Genomic DNA, 17,919 nt, shown 5'->3' on the forward strand with positions numbered 1-17,919 from the left:
AAAGCAACCTGGAGTTGTGTATTTACTATGCTCTGTGCCGGTGGGGATGCTGTCAGAAAGGGTGAGCCGAGTGTATAGAACGCATTACAAAAAAAAAAAAAAAAGAAAACAGTTTCTTCTTTGTCTTGTATATAAACTGTAACGTGAGAAGCTGCCAGTACAGTACATTTGTCAGTTATTGTGTTTCACCTGTGAGTTTCCATCAGCGTCAGCGGAGGTGATGGCGGGACTGGATGTTGTTTTCAGAATTTCGTTTGTTTTTACTTGAATGTTAATTTTATTCGTTACTCACAGTGCCATTTTAACTCGATCTGGGCAAGGTTGCGTGTACAAACATTTATTTTTCTATGTTGAAGTCACAACTATATCATTTTAATCATTGTCACTATATATGCTGATGCTGTCCAGCTACTGTAGCAGAGCTCCGAGATGCTTCCAGATGCGAAGCAGAGGAAGGACTAACCTGTATGTTTTCATGTCGTTTTCCATTGTGTTGGAATAGCTGCACTGATTTGTTGTCGACAACTGTGATGACTTTAGGACTGCCGTCATTGCTTTGATTTTCACACCAGAGTTGTTATCCACAAGTATCAACTAACCTCTGCACTCGTCGTCCGTTCTTTCAGTGGTTGCTGGTGTGGTGCTTTACATTGGTGCTCAATAACCATAATCACCAACCCAAACAACCTCAGAACTAGACTGCTCTGTATACTGAAGAGATGTAACAAGTGATTTTAGCCTCTTTGCGCTGATCCAGAGGGTGAACATCCATCAAATTTGATTGTAATCGTCTGCAACAATGTGGGCAACTTAGCAGAAATGTGCTAAAGCTACAGTCACTGCTGCTTACAGTATGTGTTTACATCCACATGGATACATATGAATGACACCTGCTAGCTGCAGTGAAGGAATGAATTGCAACCCGAGGTCTTAAACACTGCTGATCTCATCTACTTTTACAAAATAAGATGCCTGCTCTTACAAATTGATTGTTGGTGCCAGTGAAACAAATACAATTGTTTATCTCCGCATCCACGTTTGTAACAAGCCACATAAACAAACATACGTACTTTGGGGGTAATGGGCATTGAATGGAAGCTTTTATTTTGAAATGAATGCAGACTTATGTTGCGAGGGGAACACGTTCCAACGTTTTCAGGCGACCACGCAGACTTGAAAAGACGACGACATGTGGTGATTCATCCAGCCTCTGCGCGTGAAAGTATCTGAGCGTCATTACAGCGAATGATTTGCCACTACATCCCATTCTTGATTGTATTTTTTCCATCATGAGGTCATTTTTTTGTGAGAAAACAACTTTTTCTACCTAATGTATTTCTAGCTTTGCATTCAACTCGTTTCTGTGTCAGAGGCTGCTGTGGAAGGTTTGCTAGCAGTTTGTATGTAAAGGATTAATTTATACTTTTTTCATAGAGGAATCATGAGACAACCACTGACGTGCAGAACTTTGTAATGTTTACCACTTAACGTCTAGCATTTCAGGGCATCACAGGTCAAGGCGCCTTTCTTTGATGTGTGTTTTCTTAATGATGAAATGGGGTGGGGGGGTCAGTAACTTAAATGTTCATGGGAACAGAATCCAATATTTGTCTTCTCCTCTCAGTTTGTACATAGGATGTGTTCATTGAAATTTATGTACAGTCTTTTTGTAATAAACAGCTCATTGAAACAATGAACAGAAGTGTGTGTGTTGTGTGTGGTGAGGCTGTTGGAACGGGTGTAAAAATTTGAAAGTTGCAGCATTTTGCAAAGAAATATCATCTGAAAAGAAATAAAACATCTAAAATATCCTCTTACACAGGTCTACCACGACGTGTGTGTGTGTGTGTGTTGCTGAGGCATCATATCTGCAGGTTAGACAACGTGGTTCAAACTTGTGCGTGTCCAGGAGGAGGAGGAGGAGGGATGAAGTCAGGTGGTGACTCGTGTGGATGATCTTCAACATGATTGGTGGATCTGCCTGTAAAGACGGTCGAATGAGAATGAAACCCAGTGATGTGGTTTTGGAGTTTAAACATGCAGTATTTTAGGGAGGCTGTAAGATTTTGAGAATATTCCTGCTTTCCTTCAATGCTGTTCAAGAGCAGCAGTATTCTGACCTGAGCCGTGTATAAAACTGCTCAAAGTAACATTCTAGACTTAAGTACATCAAAATAAAATATACATACATCAAAATAAATCCTTGCAAATGTTTTACTTTTTACTGCTCCCACAGATGGTTCTTACTTCACATAATTAAATTTTCTCTTTTATGAAAAATATCCCAAATGCGGGAGCATATATTGACACACACCACCTTTTGAGGCCTGCTATGAGTGTCCTGTAAGAATTGCACGTAAACTTTGCTGAACTTTATTTTTTGCATCTTCAAGCAAAGTTTAAGTGTTCCTTTAACAAATAAAAATCCCTTATAAGTGAAAGTTTAGGACTGCTCTTAAGACCATTTCCCTTTGTGTGTACAGGCCCTGTTCTAATGTGTAGCCTTACCATTGCGTGCAGTACAGTGGAGAGTTTCCAAACTGGAGGCTCTCGTCTTTGCAGCCTGGTAGTTCTTATACAGGACAGTCCCATACTGAACACACAGAGGACACACACCTGTCTAACTCTTTGCCAAATGTGAAGCTGAATTGCAGTTAGATTTCTCCTTTGACTGCCTGCGTTAAAGTGATTGGAGTCTGACCTTGGCTATTCTGATGGAGTTGGCCCAAAGCAGCAGTGTGTGTTCATCGTCACAGCACAGGAACTTGATGTAGTGTGACTCTTTCTGGATGCAGGGATGCTGGGAAAAGAGTTTGGACAGAGAAAACATTCATGTTAACTCAGTAGTGTCTTCCGGTAGACCCTGCCTCTCTGGTAAATGCCCACATCTTCCAAATGCTCTCATTTGTTAAAGGGTCTCCGTTATAAACATGTAGTTTCCAAAGCTCAAGCTGAGATAACCCTGATGACATCATTATGACATCATTGGTGTCAATGTCTCAGATTGACAAAGCTCTTTCAGAGCCACTTATAGTGCATACAGTGAGTGGTACTCCCCATGACGAATTACTTCGACTCAGTTCATGTATTTGTAGTACTCATCACAGCCAGTAGAGGGCGGCCCATACCAAGCTGCTACTGCACCGTGGACCATGTGGCCTGAATAACACTGAAAGAACTGCTAAAAGAGAAGAAAAATGTGTTTTTCACTGCGAATGTGACTGTCTCTTGACTCATTTACTTCAATTAAAAACAAAGGAGCAATATCAAAAATTCTTGATGTGGCTCAGATTGTTTTCATTTGCCAAAAAACAGCATAGTTAACTGCAAACAAAAAGCTATATTTAGTTGTTTTGTCCTGGTTCTCACGGCTGAGAGGCACTTGTTTGACATTGCATTCGCAGGTCAAATGGGTAGAACCACCTGAGGTTTCTCTTCATTCATCTCACTTCCTCACAGCATGACTAAGCTGTCATTGCCAGTAACAGTATGTTTCTGCTCTCGTCATGTTCATGTGTGCTCATGTTTGATGGAGCCAAACTCTTGTGCAGTAAAATAGCGCAATACAGTCGGTGGATTTTGTGTGATTTAATAGTGCTGGGTGTCGATTCTGTGTTTGCGACTTTTTATAAATGCCAAAAGTAGTTACTACAAGGTAACTTTTGAGAGCATTGTGAATCCCTGCAAGGGATATGAGTCTGTCACCTCAGTTTCCCCTTGAAAAGACATGTCCTTCAAATGGAATAATACCACACACACACACACACACACACACACACACACACACACACACACACACACACACACACACACACACACACACACACACACACACACACACACACACACACACACACACACACCAGCAGCAGCAGCAGCCTACACGTTGTTCCACTCTCCGTTCAGCTCGGCCTCACAACCTATTTGGCTAATTCAGATGATTCATTGTTTCGGACATCAGCCTGCGATGTTTTTCTCTCTTCTCTTGGCAAACCAGGACCATGTTTTTCCAGTGACTGAGGCTAATGTTGTAATATTTACAGCGGTTGTTGTTCAAAGTGATGCAGATTCATAAATGGGGAAAAGTGGTTGAACAACATGCATCGTCGGCTCAGCAGGTACATGTCGTGGCTTTACCTGGTGTTCACCTCTGTTGGGGTTACCTTTAGCATGAAGCAGAAGTTGGTGGGAGCTCTGTATCTCTGTTTGTAGTTAGTGGTGGTGTAGATGTTGACTTGTTCAAAACGGACAAAGCAGGCGAGATCACTGGAAGACTGCCGGACAGGAAAAAAGCAAAGACATAATGCATGATCACTGCTTCATACAGGTTTGGAGTAACTCAGGTTCTATGACAGATAAAATGTGTCAAGTTATCCAGCAAATGTGTCGTGCACAATAGAGCTCTTTAATGCTCGACAGTACTAAAGGAATTCACATATTGAACGTTTCTGTTTGTGATTTTCAATGGTAGAAAACATCACCAGTCCAGAGCAGTTTTACAGTGCTATTTAAGAGGAAGCATAACTTAGAGCAGTCTAACTGTCAACCATTTACTGTTTCATCTTGAAGTTCTGTTTTTTTTTTGTTTGTTTTGGTTTTTTTTAACATGTTGTGTGGATGAAATGCATTTTCCTCACTGTTACTGTATCATAGGGATTACAAATGAAGGCACTTGAAGAACAATTCAGTGTGAGGCCTTTTTTCTCTATTTTAGATTCAAAGAAAGTCAACAATCAAGCTCCATGCCAGAGAAAAGATGGTGTTTTTCTCTCTAAAGAGTTTGGACGTTTCTTCCATTTTGGATTTTAAGCAGCATCACATCACGTTCACACATTAAACCGCACTAACAAAGATGCTGTTGTTCACTGGAAACTACAGGGTGAAGCTTACACGAAGTGGAAGTGACAGTGTGTTGTTCAGGCTTTTCTTTCTTTCAGGTTTTGTCCCTGACTTCATTTTGCACTGCGGCCAACTTTTCTTCCTCCACATCTTACCTTTTTCTCCAACTGCCCCTTCCCGATCACCATGGCTCCACTATTCTCTCTTTGTCAGACTGTATACGGCAGTAGCTTTTGTGTCTATTTAAGTTTTGTCGCTTGGTTAAAGTACAGGTAGGTCGATTGGTCAGCTGGGCTTTTTTTCCTGTGTGATTGTGGCCATTTCTCTTTCCCTGTCTAATGTACCATGCTTTCCAGATCTTCCTCCGCTTCGTCCATCTGTCTTCGGCCTCAGATGATTCCTGCAGCTCTCTTATGTTTGTGATTTGCACATCTGCCTCGCACAGTTTCCCCTCCATCTATTTCTCCCTCTTGGATGATTGTTTTCGACTGAGCCTGCACAGGCGGTGTTTTTCTGCTCTGTCTCAGTGACACAATAACATGTTTCTCCTGAACAGCAGTGAGGCCTCAATTCACGCTGTCCATCTTCATTTCTCCGGCTCTTCCTCTTGTCTTTCTGCCTTCGCTACGCTTGACATCATAGACTTCTCATGGGGAAAAAGTGTCATGCTGCCATACTTGTCTCATCCATTCTTTTCTTTTAATTTTCTCCTCACACGTGTTTAATGAAAAACTTGACACCATTTGTCATCATTTTGGGAAACGAGCTTATTTTTTTCCTCCTGTGAGTTACATGTGAAGATTGATGCCACTTTATTGTTGGCCAGTCCAATGTGTCAGCAGCTGTTAGTTTAGCACAAAGACCGGAAACAAGGGAAATCAGCTAGCCTGGCTCTAAATGTAAAAAAATAAAAAAATATATATGCATACAAATACATTAAAGCTTATTATTTAACACATTTTTCTTAGTTATAAAAAAAAGTCCTTAAAAACAAACAAACAAACAAACAAAAACGCGTGCTTTAAGGGGGGTTTTTGCATTTGGACATTTTGGTTTTTTTGAATGAACTAAACAAATACAATGTGTTATATGTGCCAGCCTGACAGCTAGGCTAACCAACTGTTTATTGTTAGTTAGTGTTAGTGTGTATTATTTAGTGTACAGATAGTGTGCCACAGAGTGGTAGCAATATTCTCATTTAACTCTAGCAAGAAAACATATGTTCCCAAAATGGAAATGAGAAAATGGGTCTAATTTTAGCTTTAAGCAAAGAGTCTGATGGAATATATATGACTGAACTGTGTTTATGAATTTGTTTAAAACATTAAATTCATATATACTTTGTGTAAATGTATGCGCCTCTCGTATCTTGGTAGCATTAGCCTGTCGTAAGATTGCCATCACATCAGATAACCAAATGAAAACTTAATTATCTACACTTTAGCTTTCTTAGCCAAATACCTCAATGTTAATGAGTTCAGCTGTTTGCAATGGGAATTAAAATTCAGGCTGTAACTTTAAAAACCTTACAGCTACTGCCAGCCAAGAAGACTGTGAGTAAACAAAGTGGAGTATCGTTTTTTTTTTTTATGCACATGGTGCCAAAAATCATGAAACGTAACCACAACTGAGTATTTACTAGTTTGACTGCCATGAAGACAGCCCACCAGAATTTTCTCCAGGCTTGTGTGTGGGACGTGGTTTCTCCCACACAGATTGCTAAATGTGATCTCTCAGCTACCTGTCGTCTCTAGCAACAATTCACTGGTGTCAATAGACACCACAGACATGCTTACACAAAATGAAATGTGCTACAAAATGTTTTCACTGTTCAAAAACGTATTCATCTGCCGAACCTTTGTCTTTCCTTTGGGTACATAGTACATGCCGGAGGCCCTGAGCACGAAGTAGCGAGGTTTCCAAACCTTTTTTCCATCTTCCTTTAGGTACAGTGAGCCCTCAAGATCAGGAACAATCAGAGCAGACCCTCCAAAATGCTCCTGCAGGGTCAGATGACAAAGATCTCATTCAAAACAGAAATGACCACAGGATGAAAAACAGATGTCTTCAGTTTGTAGAGTGCACTCTTTATCAAGTCAGCTAAATTTATTTATACAGCACATTTCACAACAAGAATTGCTGACCAAAGTGCTTTATGGAGAGGTGAGATTATGAGATTATTTGATTGATGATTACAATTCAAATGAAAACGTAGGCATAATCGAGAGGATATACTGTACTATACTATATAATTAATAAAAGTGTAGGATCTAATAGTGAGTGGCAAACATTTAACAGCTAAAGACCAACACAGCTACATAACAAAGATAGGACATATTGGGAAAATACAAGGACAAACTAGGAAAATAAAATAGGTGCTAATATGGAGCCTTGCGGTACTCCACAGGAGGGTTGAACTGTATTTTTCTTTTATTAAAACTTTGGGTCTGTGTACCTGTTAAAGGTAATAATAAAAAATAAGCATTGGGGACCAGTAAGCCAAAAGTTACAATCATGTTATGACCATGTACATTTGGAGGAAGTTAAACAGTTTTTGATCAATTTGCCATTTCCACTTTGTGTAATGACACACAGCAACTTGACATGTAGTTCCAGTAATATGTTCAGGTGTGAGCGTGATACGGTATCTGACCTTGAGTAAGAGTTGTTTGGACTGCTCGTTAATCTCACTAGAACACACTGTCTTCTTCTTCCACATGTAAAATAGCTTCCGGGTGAGAAAAGCACAGTTCACTTCAGTGACAAATCAAACACTCAAACTTTGGCGAAAAGAGAACGCATGCACAGTCTCATACTCACCTGAGGGTCTGTGAACATCACATACTTCTGAGGTCTTAACACAAAATAGATTTTGTTTTCACTGTGGCGACTCCACACAGACAGCGGCTCCACTAAATTTTCGTGGTCCTCGAAGCCTCTTTCTGAAAGGATGAGGAGCCGGCCTTTGAAAGTGTATGTAACAGCATCTCCTGCCACTGTGGAGGAGTTCACTTGCACGTGTTATATGTGCTTGAAAGCCTCTGATTTGAGTACATGCGCAGCATATGTGCTTCTTCATCTCACCAATCTGCAGCTCAGGGTTGGTCTCACACAGGCTCCAGTCGATGCTGCAATCACAGTGCGTCTTCTCAAACAGCTTGTCCAAAACCTCTCGGATCGTCTGTCTCTCATCCACCATCAGTGTCTTGCAACTGCCATCACTCATCAGCACCTTTACTATTAACTAGGGGAGGCAGCAAGCTCAGTTACATGGACTGTGTAGCTGCATGGTGAAGAATGACACAGAAAAAAACAGCTGATTTTTACCTTCTTCATTTTGGCTTCTTTCAGCTTCTCCAGAGCCAATTTAATTTTGTCTGCCTTTGTCTGGGATTCATATTGGGAGCATAAAATGAGGACAATAATCATTTTGTCATGAAATTCTAATTTAATTTTTATGATCACTGACAGATTCTTGATTACCATCTGCAGCTCTTCAGAGGATTCAGCAGCGTTTGATGGCGGAGGGATCTGAGCTGGCCCCGGTTCCTCAGTCACGGCTGATGCTGCAATTTGATTCTGTGAGCCGCTGGTGTTCTCGGTGGATTTTGATCTGAGGTCAGCTACCAGTGCATCCAGGTCGTTATCCTCCAGTTCATAAAGAGACGCTGCAAGGAGACAAGGGTGCAGTTGCGGCCTAAAGTTTAGAGAAGCGACCTCACAAAGGTCATCGCATGGTTCGATCCCTGGACTGGCACGTCAGCTGTGATGAAACAGCTGTCCTTACCGCCCCCTCATTAGCACTGCTGAGCTTTAACTTTAACTGCCAGTTTCTGTAATGAAGCCGCTCCGTAGCCAACAGATCAGGCTGTGGCTGCTCTCATTGAAGCTTCACTTGAAAAATAAGATTGGAAAAAATGTTCTCCACTCACAGAGGACGTGTCTGAAAAAGAAATCCCCAAATTTAAAACAGATTTTCATTTTTGCCAGACAAAGCCAGCACATCTATTTGTTTGCACTGTAAAAATGGCTTTGAATAATATTTTAAGGACAAAAAAAACAAAAAAACTTGAACAATAGCTTATGCTTTTGTCTTTGGTCAACATGCTGGCCAGCCAAGAATGTTTCTAACCTACAGAATGTGATCAATTAAATGAACGTTTAGCTTGAAATTCAGTCAACACACCATTACGTTAGCTTAACTTTGAACTGTCTAGCCTCGCTCTGTCCGAATGTAACCACATCTGCCCACCAGCACCTCTAAAGCTCACCCACGCTCATCATATATCTCTTATCTTGTTTAACCTGAACAAAAACCAAAGTGCTGGTTGCCTTGCAACTTCAGTCTACCGATAAGACCCCTGGAGACCGGCTAGCTGTTTTCCCCTGTATCCAATCTGTATGCCAAGCTAAGATAACATCTGCTAAGATAACATCTGCTGGCTGTAGCTTCATATTTAGCACACTCAAATTGATTTCCTCCTCCTGAAAGAGAATAGGTGTATTTCCCAAAAGGCCAAACTCTTCTTTTAACACAAATTTGCAGTTCTTTGCACTCATAATTTACCTATCAATCTAATTTATTTAGATTTCTAAATGTTGTATTCCTTATTTATGCCAAAGAATTTGGTGTTTTCATGTCCCAAATTGATCATCTCCACCTGGTTTGGAGGTCAGCGCGATCTTCTGGCACAACAAAAAACAGTTACTCCCCATCTCCTGACAGAAATCGTATCTCTTGAACAGCTGCCTCGTGTCTCCCCCGCTTGCATCCTTCTACTTCCCACTGACTTTCAGGTCAGTGTGACTCTTTCTGGAGAGTTTGGATGAGGGCACTGTCAGCTGAATGAGCACTCACCATTCAGGTCTGTGAAACCGATGGAGAAGGTGCTCTCTCTCTGTGAGGCAGGCACCACATCTGGTGGGTCCGCTGCAGGCATTAAACTCTGCAGAGAGGTAATGTGATGTGGTCAATTAACAACACCTCACACCACAGAAGTCCCACTATTTTGTCCACACCCATACATGACAGCTGTATATTGCGACTGTAAAGGCTGTAAAAGGAGGACGTGAGAACAGGCCTTTTACTTGCAATAAACTTCATTAGTGATACAAGATTCTGATGAAGGTTTAAGCACAGAAGTGCTGTATCTCTAAGTTTATTGCAAGTATACAGTGAACAGGAACTCTGTTCCCTTGCCTAGTGTTACATTGTGAGAAATCAAATATGATTTCATTTAATATTTCAAAATACATCACATCTTTGACAGAAGCTGCAGTTTGTAATTTCAGATAACACATGTAATCAAAGAGCGGCCCCAAAAATCAAAGTGGGCCACATGCGTCCTTTAACTGCTGCTGCCGCTGCTCTGGACTCTTGTATAATTATGTTACCCGAGCCTGTTATTTATCAGTGACTTTGTTTCCCCGCGCTTAATCATACTCGGTTTTCAAGTTGTAACAACAGCAGAGAACACATTGCGCTCAGCTTACTGTATGTGTGGATGATAAATCATATGTCTGTTCATTAAGAAAAACAAATTTGTCAAAACTGTGATGGTACAGTCTCTCTTTCGTTGCTGAAACGAGCTGTGAACTCTGGCGACCTGCGTCCCTGTTAAAGAATGTGAATAACATGAAGAGAGGGGTTGATGTCCAAAATGCAATATTTTAATCATTAACACAGGCTCAATTATATTCTGTAAACAAGCTGGGCAGACCCTCAACAGACACACAACAGTATGCCTGCCAGCATGCAGTTCGACCCCCATGTCTGAGTCTGAAAACATATGTAGTCATGCTGGAGCGGCTGCTTAAATGACACCTCCGAGCTCCTTAAGTCAGGGATCAAAAACACTGCTTTTAGTCGACTGGCTCCAAGGCAGAGAATGGACCCAATCAGGGCAATAAGTGGAATTACTTTAATCCCTTTTGTTTGTCAGGCTCAGAGGGTCATTGTTTTAATCAAAATGTTTTTCCGCTGATAGTCTGTGGAGTGGTGTTTGTCACTGCGATGGCTTTCCAACAACAGGCATGCCAAAGTGACATATAGAGCCTTTTTCTGGTATGTCTGACGCAACGCTGGGGATTGATTCCATTCTCAGGGCTGCGCTCTTATAGCTTACATGGAGAAATTTGACATGGACGATAATGAAGTGGGCCTCAGTGAGGTTGCATCAGTTAGAAGTGTGTAATGTTTTTCTTGGCAAGCCGCAGATATATGATGAGCAGCTTATGTGTGCTTAAGGGACTCCACAGCGGTCGCCCACGGTCCAATCCAGATGCGATGACTTCACATCTCAGCGTGGCCTTACATTTTTCTGTCTGATGCTCGGTTTCAAAACAAAGACTGCCATGTGTAATCAGATAACATCCAGATTAGTGAGGTAAACATGAAGTGATTTGTCTGATTCACTTATTGTAACCTGTTCCTATTTTCAAAAGCGCTGATGGGAACAGGAGTGTAAGAGCGCTCATCTGGTCATGTTTTCAGAAAGAATGCGCCCAAAGATATTTGATATCGCACTGCTTCTCACAGTTCCAGATGAAATTTGCTAATGCATAATGGGATTTGTTGTTCAGGGTATTTTTAGCTGCATTAGCTCTGAGGATGGTGATGGTGGTTAGCTTTTCCATTGTTGTGATCCAGGCTGAAATATGTGACCCCTTTTGGATAAATTAGAACTATTTTGGTGATGCCTTCAGTTGTCATAGCACCATCATCAGGTCAAAATCTTAATCTGTCTGATGCTTTATGAACAAATACTTACAAAACTAGCAAATGTTAGCATGCTAACATGGTGAATCTGGTAGACAGCATACCTGTTAAGCATCAGCATGTTAGCATTGTCATTATCAGCATGTTGGACTGTTTATGTTAGCATTTAGCTCACAGCATTGCTATACTACTCACCTGAGAGAGATGATCCATCTCTCCAAGCAGGTGACTGAACATGTCGTCTATGTCGTCCATCTGAAAATGGAAGAACACAACACTTTTAGCAGCAGTGCGGGGGCAAAGCACAATGCAGATAATGGGAAAGTGCAGCAGAAGCATCAAGAACTGAAACACTTTGGATCATTTCAGTTCACTTTGAATTAAGTTTCTACCAGCACCAGCTCTGTAATAGTTTGACAGGCAGCAAGTGGAAAAGTTGGAAAATAATCTCTATTGAAAAGTCTGCATGAGGCGTCCACCAGACATTTTTGTGGCATGGAGACACAAACACTTTTGGACACGTGCATGCTCGAATACACAGTTTGGATGCGTCTGTCATTGGTATTAAAACAGATAAACAGCACACGAAGAGGGCTTAATCACTGAGCAGAAAAAAACAGAAATGTGATCTCTACTTTGGAGTGTGCTCAAAGTCACGAACAGTGTCACTGCCATGGCTACGAAGACACAAAGCAGCTTGTGTGACAGGTTGAAGAGGTTTCAACGTTTTTCTGGAGGTGAAGTCACTCCAGTTGTTTCTTTCACCATCCAGCAAACAAATAAACCTCATCTTGAATAAACTGTGGAGTGATGTGTTTGGAGAATACAGAGCTAAGTTCACCTGACTGTCCCACAGGTGAAGACCGCGAACATACCTCACTGAAATGTGTCCTGCAAAGTGCTATGACCTTAATTCACTCAATAAACCGTGACTTATGAAGACAAAGTATGTCACATTCTTTGCATTAATAACTGATAAATTCTCTTTGAGATCAAAGATTTTCATCAGGTTAAAACTTTGTTGAACTCTGGTCTGGATTTGTCCATATGGAGGTGGCACTTTGCCAACTGTAGGGTCAAAAATACATTTCGCATGTGGAGCGGCTTAAAAAACCAAACTGAAGAATGAGCTGTCTGCATCTTGCCAACTCTTTGAGACCATTGCTATGTGCTGTTATCATTAACAAAGGATGATAATATATCGTAAAGCTGCAGCAGCGTGAATAGAAAGTAAAACGGTGCATATAGACAGAGGAAACCACTTGGTGCTACAGCAGATTTTTCTTTGTCACCTGCTTCTTGTCTGCATGTTAGCTTATCACCTCATGTAATAGCATAGGCAAGGTATGTATGCATGGTACCACTGGTCTTAACTTGACTGTCACCATGCCAAATGTTTCTTGCTGTGTCTTCATGTGCTAACAACTTGTCACCCCTGGCGTTGATGAGGCTTCATCTAATCACATTCTTCATTGAACAGGCTTTGTTTTCATTTGTTTCTGTGTCTCATTAAGTTGTTTTGTTTCTAAACTTAATTCTGTAACACATTAACCACGTTTCACTTCACATATCTTAATTTTCTGTTTGCCTTTTGCTAAGTGGATGCCGGGAAAGGCTCCAACCCCCTGTGAGCTTAAACACAACTGAGTCTGTATCCAAGCCTTCGGTTCTATGCGCGTTTCTGTGTGTGAAGCCAAACTTCATTTCCTGTTTTCTTGTTAAACCTGCATTAACAGATTTTTTTTTTTTTTTACCACCACCTATAAACACAACAGAGACATTTTATGGCATTTTGACTTGATATGGCTAACATGTTAACACACAGGTGTCTGGTAGCACATCCAGCAGACATGTGACAATGTTAGCATTGGGAGTCGTGTTTCTGACCAATGTGAGTCCAGTATTTGCTTTCATCTTATTTTATCATTCTTAATACTGCAAGTCAGTTTCAACTACAACTACCATCATCTTTTCTCTCTGCACCTCTTTCTAGCAGAGTTGGGCCACATTGTGAAAGAGCTGTAAATACCATCCAAGGTCAGGGTGAGTCTAAATATGTGACAAGGACAGCTGACGTCTGTTTGGCTTTGTTTTACTTCATGCTGATGTATTTTATACATTGAAGCTGCAGCTCGAGCTATGTGAAGCACATATTCTGTCCTGTACGCGGTAACTTACATGTGGTATTTGAGACATTCATAAATATGGAGCCTCTGCTCTGCACTTTATCGCTCTCTCTACCACTTGTTCTTCTTCACACACACACACACACACACACACACACGTATATATGCACACACAAACGCAGCCTAATGTGCATATACACACAAACAGAGGGACATGCAGTATACAATCCTGCCTGTGCTGCTCAGTCTCATTCTGTGTTTACGCTGAACAGTAAACAGACCATCCATTAAACTGTAATGAGGTAGAAGGGGAAGAGTGGAGAGGATGGCAGTGAACTAAGTATTGTTTCCATATGAAAGTGAAATTTTTGCATCAAGAAAGTGAACTTCACCTTTGTGGCTTCTCAGGTCTTCTACCTCACATATGTGGAAGTCAATCCTCACTTCTGTTTCCATAACTTCTTTCTCACATAAAAGACATGCGTAGGTGTATCTGCCATTAATATTAATTATTATTATAATTATTATTGCTTGTCAGTGACGCTGTATTTGCAGTCCTGGGCATGTGCTCATCAAAGCATGCATCACAAAACCACATTTGTTTATGAATTCCATGCTCTCATCATGCATGTCAGACTGCTGCCGTCTCCCACTGTGGTCTCACACATCAACAGAACGAGGAAGCGTCAGCAGACAGACAGGCGGCCTAAAAGGCTGACGAGCCAAAGCCTGAACACAAAAAGCGATTTATAGAGACTTACATGCATGGAGGGAATCATAGAGCACTGCCTGCTGACAGTAAACCAACATGTTTTCCCTTTTCTTGTGGTTGAGAGCTTCTTACTATTTTTTAATTAGTTGCACAACCATCCACTGGCTGCTCTGAGAGGACATGTGTTTGTCCTAAACAAAGCTGATGTGGCTGCTCAAGTATTTAACTCTTCAAGAGGCTAACAGCAAGGAGAGTAGCAGGAAGAATACACACACACACACACACACACACACACACACACACACACACACACACACACACACACACTGTATATATATATATATATACTGTGTATATATACATGTTATTTTTTACACAATAGGCCCAGATGTGACATGTTTGTATTTCATGATACACATAAAGTCCTTAAAAAACATTCTCTAACATATAAAATTCATCTGAGTTCTTACCTTTTCTGTCTCTTTCACACGTTGAAGTCTTAATACACTCACAGTTCAGTCTATAAGTAACTACTTCTACACATGACGTTGCTCTGTCTCTGAGCGTACATGAATCAGCTGAAGTTCCTGTGAAATGAGGAAGTAGATTTCACAGCTTGGTAAAGCAGCGTGAGGTTTAATTTTCTAATTATATAGCATATGCGACACTGTGGTGCAGCTAATGGCCGTGATACACTCACCTCTTCATTTCCCACAGCCTTATATGATCACGATAGAGCCTATCACGGGGGATAGATTAGGTTAGACCTGCCCTCAGGACTCTGTGAGCATGTAGAGAACATAACTGATGGACATCTCCTTTGCTCTTCTGTTAGTTTTCTGTTAGACCTTTGTGATCATGTACACGGAGTCTAGTGATATCGACTCTCTGCAAGGCTCCTGAGGTCTGCTCCAACTGTTTCTTCTTTTAAATTGAAACTTTAATCGTGTCTATGTATCTTTTAATTCTACACTGTGTTTCCTTTAAATCTTGAATGAATGCCCCTTTAATGTTGAATAAGAAGTACTTTGCATTGCCATGTTTTTGGAGGGTGCTATACACATAAATCAGCCTTGCCTTAACGAGGACTAATCAATCAGCTTAACTGAAAACACCTGTGTGAGTTTCCAGGGCCATTAAATATATGGGTCACTTGAGGTAATGCTGCATGTAACAACTTATAGTGTTTGGTGAAAGAAACTACACTACTCTAATATTATGCATTCAGTCAGCTGGAAAAAACAGGAAAAGATCTGTTATAGAGTACATTTTAAAATACAACTATACTATAACTAAATAATTGGCTTAAATAGCATGCATCAACAATTATGCTCATTTTGGCTGCAGCTGTGTGTGTGTTGCTGTGGACTTGTATTGTGTTATACTGACATTTATATCAGTGAGGGTGGACTAAATAACAGAAACACCTCTCTGTGTTGAATGTTTAGATATGTTTACATGTTGGGCTCTGTGTGTTCTTGTGCCACTTCTCATCTAATGATTACAAATACATTATTCAATCCATGAAAGGTTTACTTAGTTTTCAGAAATAAAGGAAATGAGGAGTTCAGCAGAGTATTGTAAACACATAAGAAATGTAAGGTTTCTAATTGAGTACATGTAAAACTGGGACATAAAGTCTGCTTAGATGAGAGCATGAGCTGTTTTCCACATGAAATTAAAATAATATTTAACTCATGTGAGAATGGGGTGATGTGCCCTTACATTGCCACAGCACAATTGTTGTGGCAGCAGATAAAACAGCATCCTGATGAGAACAGCATCAATATAAATAGTGCAGACAGTGGCAGAAATGTGTGAAGTCTCACAGTGAAAACAACAGCGCACACAGACGTTTTCTAGTTCTGACTGGCGTATCGTAGTTGTAGAGAGTTTGCTTCTTCTTTGGCTCATTTGATGTCGGTAGCAACACTCAGAATCATGTGTGGTCTCACTTTAGCCTCAGGGAGTAAATTAGTAACTATGTCAAAGTGCGAGCCTGCTATCACCTGCTTTGTGCATGTGTGTGCATTTTCTAGAGAGTTTCCAACTCTATATTCATCTGGTGATTGTTTATTAGCATTTCTGGATGATTCACAGCAAACTACTGCTAAAACGTGGAGGATTTATGTACTGACTTGCTTACATTCAGCGCATGTATGTGTGTGTGTACATACATGTGTGCATTGAAAAGACACAAAATGACAAGAGGGGAAAACGTTTTAAGTGTTTCTAAAGTGGGCTAAAGCTTTAATCAAAGCCATGTGGGGTCAGGGAGGGGAAATGAGAGTGGTAATAAAGTGTAATAAAGTTTACATTTTACAGGAGAGGCAGTTTTGGCTCCAACTTTACAATAAGTCCCACCACTGCACCCTAATTCAGTGCTGCAGAGGGGATCAAAGCTTTGATGCCATATAAAGCAGAGAATTTAATTCTGACAGGGCTTATTAAAAACCCACAGGGGCTGATCCTGTCATCAAAATGAATGACAAAGGAAAAGTTGAAAAGAAAGAGCCGTTTGCCTTTATTTGAATAATATAGTTACGTTTGGAAAAACTCTAATAACTAATAATAAATATCTGAAATTCCACTGGACCACTTGGAGTTTGCCACGGATTCCTGTGCGTAAAACACTGGTTAGGAATGACCCTGTGAGTGTGGGAATAAAAATAACATTAGAATAGTCCAAATATCTACCACATGCACAGCTTCAATGGGAATGGAGTGACTCGGCAGAGTGGTATGTCCGGGAAAGCTACGGGTTAATTTAAGACTAGGAGCAAAGGCTGTTGCCAATTAGGAGCAGTGAGCTCCACATGTGGGCTAGACGTAGCTATCTCCAGAAGGGGCAAAGGGGGCAGAAAGTGCGGTGCGCGCAATGGAGACAAGCTGAATGTCTGTGCAATCACTTGTTCAAGATCAATTGGCAAACACATGTACGGACAATTACTAATTTGACGGGTTTTTGTTTTTTTTTCCTCTCTGAAAGAAATGATTAAAGAAGACCTCCAGGGCTGACGGGTTGGTGCGCAGAAAGGACCATCATTTATTCGTTGCCTGTTTCCATTTTTACATTTCAGCATTGAAACATGGCTCATATTCCTGCCATATTTTTTTTCTGTATAACATCTATACTCGGTGGAGCAGAGAGCGTATCTGAGACCTGCCGGGGGACGCGCTGCTTTTCTGGCCAGGAATGGAGAAGACCGTGCGTCGGAGCGCATTGCCAGGGGCGCACGGAGGCAGTAGCGTCCCGAGCGCAGTTTCACCACTCTGCACAACCCAGGCAAGGACAAGTCTACCCGGGTTACCAACAGGATGCTCATTTCAGTCATCACCAAGCACAGAGTGCGCCGCTAGCACCGTACACCATCGTCCAACCTCAACAGGGAGGCTTTGCGCAACCATCGGGCACGGATGGCACCAGGAGGACGAACCCAAGAACCATCACGGCGGAGGTGTTCCATCCTGGCTGCGCCGGTGGGACCTGTCCGACCACTGTCTCTCATCACCCGACGAGTGAT

At 41.2% G+C, this 17,919-nt stretch overlaps 2 protein-coding genes across 2 annotated transcripts in view; both read right to left on the minus strand.

The window, feature by feature from the left end:
- The window catches only part of LOC139339487 (annexin A13-like), a 65,060-nt gene that overhangs the window by 32,909 nt on the left and 14,232 nt on the right, over positions 1-17,919 (minus strand). The gene's annotated exons all lie outside the window — the stretch shown is intronic.
- Positions 1,890-11,812, minus strand: LOC139339419 (amyloid beta A4 precursor protein-binding family B member 1-interacting protein-like). The gene is made up of 12 exons (XM_070975031.1): positions 11,753-11,812; positions 9,698-9,785; positions 8,322-8,507; positions 8,167-8,237; positions 7,924-8,083; positions 7,660-7,781; positions 7,493-7,567; positions 6,696-6,839; positions 4,164-4,274; positions 2,702-2,800; positions 2,505-2,593; positions 1,890-2,010 (listed from the first exon to the last, which is right to left on the minus strand). The coding sequence occupies exons 1-12, from the start codon at positions 11,810-11,812 to the stop codon at positions 1,890-1,892; spliced, it is 1,326 nt and encodes a 441-aa protein (XP_070831132.1).

The sequence above is a fragment of the Chaetodon trifascialis genome, chromosome 11 (genome assembly GCF_039877785.1).
Source record: "Chaetodon trifascialis isolate fChaTrf1 chromosome 11, fChaTrf1.hap1, whole genome shotgun sequence".
In the NCBI taxonomy this organism is placed as follows: domain Eukaryota; kingdom Metazoa; phylum Chordata; class Actinopteri; order Chaetodontiformes; family Chaetodontidae; genus Chaetodon; species Chaetodon trifascialis.

Excerpts from the sequence above, each read along its gene's own strand:
- LOC139339419 (XM_070975031.1), bottom strand. The coding sequence starts at position 11,812 with ATGGACGACATAGACGACATGTTCAGTCACCTGCTTGGAGAGATGGAT. Across the intron at positions 8,238-8,321 it reads CTCTGAAGAGCTGCAGATGG|ATGAATCCCAGACAAAGGCA; the intron begins TAATCAAGAATC and ends TATGCTCCCAAT. Across the intron at positions 7,568-7,659 it reads TGATGTTCACAGACCCTCAG|CTATTTTACATGTGGAAGAA; the intron begins GTGAGTATGAGA and ends CTCACCCGGAAG.